Raw genomic sequence first — 7346 nt, 5'->3', positions numbered from 1 at the left:
TCGCACCCAGGCAGCCTTCCAGGTCAGCCCCGCCCCACGGGGGGAGGAAGCAGGAACCAGGCTCTGTCAACAGCCTTTGGCCCCTGCCCCTGCCCCGGGGCCATGACCTTCCTGCTACTTGCTCTGGTTTCACAAAAACAGCCCCCCACCCCCACCCCAGCTCAGACCCTTCTGAGGCTGGGAACCCTCAACCCCACCCTGGGGCAAGCAGGGGGTAACCATTGCAGCCTGGCCTGTTTGATGGGCTATCCACCCATTCCGGGGGCCGCTCCTCCAGCTCCAGGTCTGGGAGTCCCTCAGCTCTCCGTTCCCAATTCAGGAAATTGGTGGGCCGCTGGTGGGACCCTGAGCACCTGGGAGTGGTGTGTTCTGCCAGGCTTGGGGCCCGGCAACTGCCTGCCCAGCAGGTGGGGGGTGGGCCGGGTGAAGCTGGGGATAGCGTTGGGGGTGGGGGGTGGGGGGTCCTGGGAAAGAGGTGACAGGAGATGAGCTGGGGGCTGGGGAACACCACTCGGGTTCCTAGCCCGGAAACCTCCAGGAGACCCCTGACTCTGACTCTCCACTTGAACCCCTGCCCACATACCCGACCCGGAGCTGATACTTGTGTTGGGATAGTCCAGGACCCAGGGGGGAGCGGGCCGCCTGGTCCCCGCAGGGCCACGCCCCACCGCACTGGCTCCGGCAAGGGTAACAAGGTGGAAAGCAGCGAGCTCAGGGGTGCAGACAGAGCTGTCTGATCAGAATCGGGAGGTAAAGCCCCTTGGGTGACCCCAGAGCTGGAGATAGCTGAGCCACCCCTCATTCTCCACCTGCCTACACCTTCTCTGCCAGAAGAGCCCTCCGTCCTGGGGCTCCTCTCCTGAGCCCGCAGCCTGGGTGATTGCTCACCTGGCCCAGGGACTCGGGGCCAGTGACTCTTGGGTGAGGCCTCCACCAGGCCTGGCCTGCACCCATGACCAAGGGCCGGGTCAGGAACCCCACCACAGGCTGTGATCGGGGTGCCCACCCCGGATCACTGAGCTCTCACCCTGCGTGGTAGTGTCTCAGGGTCCCCTTAGGGGTGAGTTGTGAATCTCAGGGGAGCCCTAGGTTGAGCTGGCCCCACAAAGGCCCAGCTGGACTCTGGTGGGAGGAGGCTGAAACCCTCCACTTGCCTTCACCTCGTACTGCCCCGCCCCTTACCCCTGGCCACTCACTGTCTTCCAGCCTACTGGTTGTCCATCCGTCCACCCGTCCATCCCTTGCTCACCGCTTGCCAGGGTGGCCCAGAGAAGGGCCCATCCACAGGCCTGGAGGGCTCACACAAGTCCCTCCTAGAGGGCTCACACCCAGGCCCTAAAGGGCCCCTCCCTGCAGCCCCATGGAATTCAGTCGGAGTCAGAGAAAGCAAGAAAGGAGAATTGATAGGGCTCTACTGCCCCAAATCTCCACTCAGACCTGGTGCCAGGCCCAAGGCAGCCCTCCCACCAGCACCACCAGGGCAGGGGGCCTGCACCTGGGCCCCTGGCAGCCTGCACTCGTCTCAAAGCAGTGTGCTGCCAGCCACCCTGCGCGACGTGCCCTGGGGGACCCAGGAAGCTAGGCCTGAGCCTTGCATGGGGCCCAGAGGGTGCCCCTAGATACTCCGGTCCTCAGAAGGGGGCCTGTGTGTGACAGGGACCATCCTGAGCATGTGCCCGCACTCCTGGTCCCCTGGGCAAGGCTGGGAGCTGGCCTGGGGCCACCTTGATAACCACGCTGCGGTGATGGATGGCCCTGGCATCCCGCCCCAGCCTGGCAGGCTGCCTTTCCCAGGGGCTAAGAATAGGTGGGGGGGACGGCAAGGGCCGAAGGGAGGAGGTGGGTCGCTAGGGAGGCTGCTTCCTCCAGCAGGCAGGATGGTAAGAGCTGCACGCAGGGGTGGGGCTCCGGGGCTGTCAGAGCAGAGAGAGAGTGTGAGCAAGCGAGCCGTGGGCCGTGGGAAACCCAGCTCCACCCAGGGAGACGCGAGGCCTCCAGGACCCTGGGCGGCACCTCCCAGCACAGGGCCAGACCCCAGCCCCATCACTGGCGAAGAGAGACCACTTCTGGCGTCTTCTCTCCCAGCTCCCACTTCCTATCAATAGGACCCGAGGCTCAGAGGGGCGGTCACAGCTGAGCCCAGCGGGGCCTCCTCACTTGGGGGGGGGGTCCCTCCACAGACCCTGCTGCTCTGACCGGAAGTCCCCAGAGGAGCGTGCGTGCCCACAAGGACCCCTCTGCCCCAGCTGTGTAGCCCCAGCCAGATGTGGGGGGTGGCCGCTCAGAGGCATGCCCCCCACCCGGCCACACTGTCCCCAGCTCCTGCTGCTGCTGCTAGCCTGCCAGGTGAGCGCTATGCCCGCTCCCCATCCGGCCCGCTGCTGACGCGGCTCTGCCCCACCTGCCCCTTCATCTGTCCCCCCAGCCTTGGGCCCCTTCTGCCCAGGTGATGGACTTCCTGTTCGAGAAGTGGAAGCTGTACGGGGACCAGTGTCTCTACAACCTGAGCCTGCTGCCCCCCCCCACTGGTGAGCCCCCAGGGGAGGGAGACGGACCGTCCCCAGGAGGGCTCAAGCAGGGACAGGGGCACCCCCTTCTGTACAAGTTCTGAGGGTCACTTAGGGTGCAGCAAGAGATGAGGATAGAAGTAGCTGCCAGGAGGCCGAGAGCCATGTCCGATCGAGGGAGGGGGCCTGTGCTGGGCAGAGGGAAGGAGGGGCTTTGGGCCACAGAGTTTGTGCTGGACCCTGGAAGGAAGCCAACAGATAGGGGTTTCCGCCCCCAGAAAAGGAGGCACTGCAAGGGGGGGCCCTGGGAAGAGGGGCAAGCCCAGGTGGGTCTGGGGCCCGTTGGAGATGTGAGGTGTGCAAGGGTAAGCGGCTGGTGGGGATCCAGGGAGATCTGAGGGGCGCCTCCCGCCTGCCCCGCCTCACAGAGCTAGTCTGTAATAGAACCTTCGACAAGTACTCCTGTTGGCCGGACACCCCTCCCAACACCACGGCCAACATGTCCTGCCCCTGGTACTTGCCCTGGCACCACAAAGGTAAGCACAGAAGATGGAAGTGGGGGGTGGCTGAGGGGGCCCAGGCCAGGGGTCGGGTGCTGACCGGAGCCCGGCCCTCCAGTGCAGCAGCGCCTTGTCTTCAAGAAGTGTGGGCCTGATGGGCAGTGGGTGCGCGGGCCCCGGGGGCAGTCGTGGCGCGACGCTTCTCAGTGCCAGATGGACGAGAAGGAGATCGAGGTCCAGGTCAGCCCGCGGCAGGTGCAGCCGGAGCCGGGGGTTGGGGGACGGGGCCAGTGGCACCCCGGCCCTGACCAGCTATACCGCACTTCGTAGAAGGAGGTGGCCAAGATGTACAGCAGCTTCCAGGTGATGTACACAGTGGGGTACTCTCTGTCCCTGGGGGCCCTGCTCCTGGCCCTCGCTATCCTGCTCGGCCTCAGGTATGGCCACCCACCCAATGCACGCCCCCCACCCCACCCCACCCCCGCGGCGGGCAGGCCCTGACTCCCCGTCCCTGCAGCAAACTGCACTGCACGCGGAACTACATCCACGTGAACCTGTTTGCGTCCTTCGTGCTCAAGGCCAGCTCCGTGCTGGTCATCGACACGCTGCTCAGGATGCGCTACAGCCAGAAGATCGGTGACGACCTCAGCGTGAGCGTCTGGCTGAGTGACGGGGTGAGCACCCACACCTGGCCTCCGGGCCCCCCGGCCCCAGGGCGGCAGGGGGCCGTGTGGCCTGAGCTCATGCTGCCCTTGCGGCCAGGCCGTGGCCGGCTGCCGGGTGGCCGCCGTGTTCATGCAGTACGGCGTCGTGGCCAACTACTGCTGGCTGCTGGTGGAGGGCGTGTACCTGCACGGCCTGCTGGGCCTCGCCGCCTTCCCAGAGAGGAGCTTCCTCGCCCTCTACTTGGGCATCGGCTGGGGTGAGTAGGCTGGCGCGGTGGGGGGCAGGCTGGCTGGGGCCGCCGGACCACAGCTGCCCCCTCCCTGCAGGCGCCCCCATGCTCTTTGTCATCCCCTGGGCCGTGGTCAAGTGTCTGTTTGAGAACATCCAGTGAGTATGAGCGGACCAGAGGGTGGACTTGAGGCAGCCAGGGGCTCACCCGTCCTGGGCACAAGGTGCTGGGCTGGGTGTATGGGGAGCAGCCGGACAGCACGGGGCGGGTGCGGGGGGCACCCTCCAGCCAGAGGTAGTGGTGGGTGGGGAAGCAAGACTGCCCCAGGGTGGGGGTCGTCGATGACCATCTGCCTTCCTTTCCCAAGGCACTGATTAGATCTCCAGGATGTCAGGGGGTGGGAGGCTGGGGGCTGGCAGGACGTGAGCAGGCCCCGCCCCGCAGGTGCTGGACCAGCAATGACAACATGGGTTTCTGGTGGATCCTGCGCTTCCCTGTCTTCCTGGCGATCCTGGTGAGGAAACAAGGCACCCGCTGGCCCCGCAGACAGGGGTATAGAGGCTGGCGGGGTCTGCCCGCCAGTCCCCTCCTTCCTTGTTGGCCCGTGGGGCCTGAGGAGACAGATGACATCCTGCCTGGGCAGACGAGGAGGGAGGCCCTGGCCCTCAGCCGCTACACTAGACGGTGCCCTGGGCCTCGGGCTCGGCTGCCCATCCCTGGCTGGGTGCCCAGCAGCCACGGGGCCGTGGGAGCCAGGAGGGTCAAGCGGGGACCTGGGGGTTGCCCTGAGCCGTGCTCTCCACACACAGATCAACTTCTTCATCTTCATCCGCATCCTTCTCATCCTCATGGCCAAGCTGCAAGCCCGCCAGATGCGCTACACCGACTACAAGTTCCGGTGGGTGCAGGCAGGGCACAGACCCAGAGACCCTGCAGGGGCCAGGACGGGTGGGCGGGGGGCAGGACACCGGGGCCCCAGGAGGCAGGGCTAGGCCCTGGCAGCTCAGGCTTCCACCCACAGGCTGGCGAAGTCCACACTGACCCTCATCCCCCTGCTGGGAGTCCATGAAGTGGTGTTTGCCTTCGTGACGGACGAGCATGCCCAGGGGACCCTGCGCTCTGCCAAGCTCTTCTTTGACCTCTTCCTCAGCTCCTTCCAGGTGCCGCCCTGCCCCCTATAGCCACCTGCCCCCCCACCCCCGGCCTGGGTGCTGCCCTGACTGCCCCCACTCTCCAGGGCCTGCTGGTCGCTGTTCTCTACTGTTTCCTCAATAAGGAGGTAGGTGGGGAGGTCCGGTCCAGGCGTGCAGCTGGGGTCGGAGGGGAGCACAGGCTCCCTGGCCTCACCCGTGCAGGGGGGTGAGCCCTTCGTGTCCATCTGCATTAACTGGCCGCGGTCACCATGACGCTGGGTGCTGCCCCCACCCCCCGCGATGATCAGCCTTAGCCTGGTCCTCAGGGAGCACACGGTGAAGGGGGAGCCCGGACACCGAAGCCCCCCCCCGCCGTGTTCCATGCTAGAGCCTGCCTTGCTCTACACCCAGGGCGCCTGGTAGTCCTTGGAGCCTGGGAGGCCGGGGACCCTGGGACTGGCCCAACCCACCCCGCCCCCGCCCCAGGTGCAGTCGGAGCTGCGGCGGTGCTGGCATCGCTGGCGCGCGGGTACCTCGCTGCGGGAGCAGCGCCACGTCAGCAGGCCCGCGGCCTCAGCCCGGCCCCCCGGTGGCCCCCCCAGCGAGCAGCCGCTGCTGTCCGGGGCCGGCCGGGGCCCCTCTGCAGACCCCAGCCTGCTCGGCAGCCTCCCCGCGTTGGCCGAGAGCCCCTTCTAAAGCCCGGGGAGCCCCTGGGAGCCCCGGCTGGGGCTGGACAAAGGTACTGAGAGAGGGTGCTGCTGGACAACCCAGAACCTGATGCCCGACGGAGGCTGGAGGGGCACCACGGGGGCTTCCCCGTCCACCTGTCCACACGGTGCGGAGGTCTGGGGGACGGCGGCTCTGTGCTACTCCGGACGGGGTGCGGCGAGCAGCTGTTCTGCGAACGCATGTGGCGGGCCCCCGGTTAAGGACAGGTGTATTCTCCGACAATAAAGAGTTTGAGCAGTGCCTGCCTTGCACACCCTGGAGAGCTGAGCTGAAGGAGAGGCACAGGCTGGGCCCAGCGCTGCTCCCGCTGGGAGCCCCCACTTTACAGATGAATCGGGGCCAGAGCCCCGCAGAGGGTCGGACAGCATGCGCGGTGCCTGGCAGTGCACCTCCCGCCCCCGCTGGAGCAGTTTCTGGCCACCCACGCTGGTTTAGGGGGGGTTCAACATACCCTGGGCCAGAGTGGATGGCCCCCCATTGGTTCCGGCCCCCACCCGCAGCACAGGCACACGAATGGGGTGGGTGGCGGCTGAGGGAAGCCACCAGCCCCTCGAGAGTACCGCGACCTCTCTGCCTCGGGCCCGGCGAGGGCATCGCCAGATGACCCCGAACTGGATGTCTTCTCCCGGCCTCTACCCGATCTGGCTCTAGCCACGGCTTGCCGACCGCGGAGCAGATAAAATGGGGAGAAACCAACCCCCAAACTGAAATGACCTGAGCGACGGCAGCAGTTTTCCCAAGGCCTCTGCGTGGTCCTGACGTGATCACTTAGCAGAGCGGCCCGACCCACGACACCCCACTGCAGCGTGCGGCAGGACACTGGTGTGCAGCGGTGGGCACCCTGCGTGGCGGGCAGCGAGGGCCGGTGCTCAGCAGGAAAGAGAGGGTCCCCTAGAGGAAGAACCGGGCAGTGCCCTGGGGTGGGGAACCCAACTGTCTGGGGATGCACCCTGAAGCCCGAGCTGCCATCTCGGGGAGAGCACGTCTGACGCAGAGGCTGGAGCTAAGCGCAGGAGCAGGACCGGCGTGGGGACTGGCGCTGTCGGGCCTGTCGGGGTGTGCATGGGCGGGGGGAGGACGCCGTCAGAGGACGAAGGAGCCGGAACAGAGAGCACAAGCTACAGTGGCCTGCCAGGTATCCCTGCTTCAGGGAGCCGGCAGGAGGTGACCACGGAGCTCTGGGGTGTGGGGTGCCCACAGCCGCCACAGGCCACGTGGGCTGGAGTTGCTCAGGCAGAGCCAGGCTAATTGGAGAAAATGAGAGAACAGAAGGCCTCTCAGGAAAGGTAAATAAAATTACTCACCCGTCAGGCACCAGGGCCCTCCTGAGGCGGTCTTCACCCTGCGCTGCCCACACCCGCCGCAGGCCCAGACGTGGCAAGGAGGGACGGGAGAAGGAGGCGGCTAGTTACGGGGGACGGAGCTCTCTTGCGGCCCAGGCGGGTGGCCAGCGTGACTGGGATGGACAGAGTCTGCAGAGCAGGGAGGCAGTACCGGCCACGCAGGCGGAAGGCTGAGGCCCCGACCTTGAGGCTTCAGGCTCCCTCTTCTCCCAGGCCCTCCAAGCCCCTGCCCACAGGGC

At 66.6% G+C, this 7346-nt stretch overlaps 1 protein-coding gene across 1 annotated transcript; it reads left to right on the top strand.

Moving 5' to 3' along the window:
* The first annotated feature begins 2289 nt into the window (after positions 1-2289).
* GCGR (glucagon receptor) lies at positions 2290-5731 on the top strand. Its single transcript, XM_088027049.1, has 13 exons — positions 2290-2346; positions 2426-2528; positions 2936-3043; positions 3126-3247; positions 3338-3444; positions 3525-3681; positions 3770-3929; positions 4000-4060; positions 4347-4416; positions 4712-4800; positions 4924-5062; positions 5140-5181; positions 5522-5731. Exons 1-13 carry the CDS (start codon positions 2290-2292, stop codon positions 5729-5731), a joined length of 1425 nt encoding a protein of 474 aa, XP_087883175.1.
* The last annotated feature ends 1615 nt before the right edge of the window (positions 5732-7346 follow it).

Source organism: Eumetopias jubatus, unplaced genomic scaffold, assembly GCF_037043125.1.
Source record: "Eumetopias jubatus isolate StellerSeaLion01/CBP00866 unplaced genomic scaffold, mEumJub1_p1.0 scaffold_10, whole genome shotgun sequence".
NCBI lineage: Eukaryota > Metazoa > Chordata > Mammalia > Carnivora > Otariidae > Eumetopias > Eumetopias jubatus.
Note: the sequence above shows the minus strand (reverse complement) of the source record. Positions and strands in the feature narration are given on the sequence as shown.

What these genes read in the sequence shown, in the direction of transcription:
- GCGR (XM_088027049.1), top strand. Translation starts at nt 2,290, where the DNA reads ATGCCCCCCACCCGGCCACACTGTCCCCAGCTCCTGCTGCTGCTGCTA. An exon ending in GCGTCTGGCTGAGTGACGGG is followed by an intron (nt 3,682 to 3,769) that starts GTGAGCACCCAC and finishes CCTTGCGGCCAG; the next exon opens with GCCGTGGCCGGCTGCCGGGT. An exon ending in TACACCGACTACAAGTTCCG is followed by an intron (nt 4,801 to 4,923) that starts GTGGGTGCAGGC and finishes TTCCACCCACAG; the next exon opens with GCTGGCGAAGTCCACACTGA.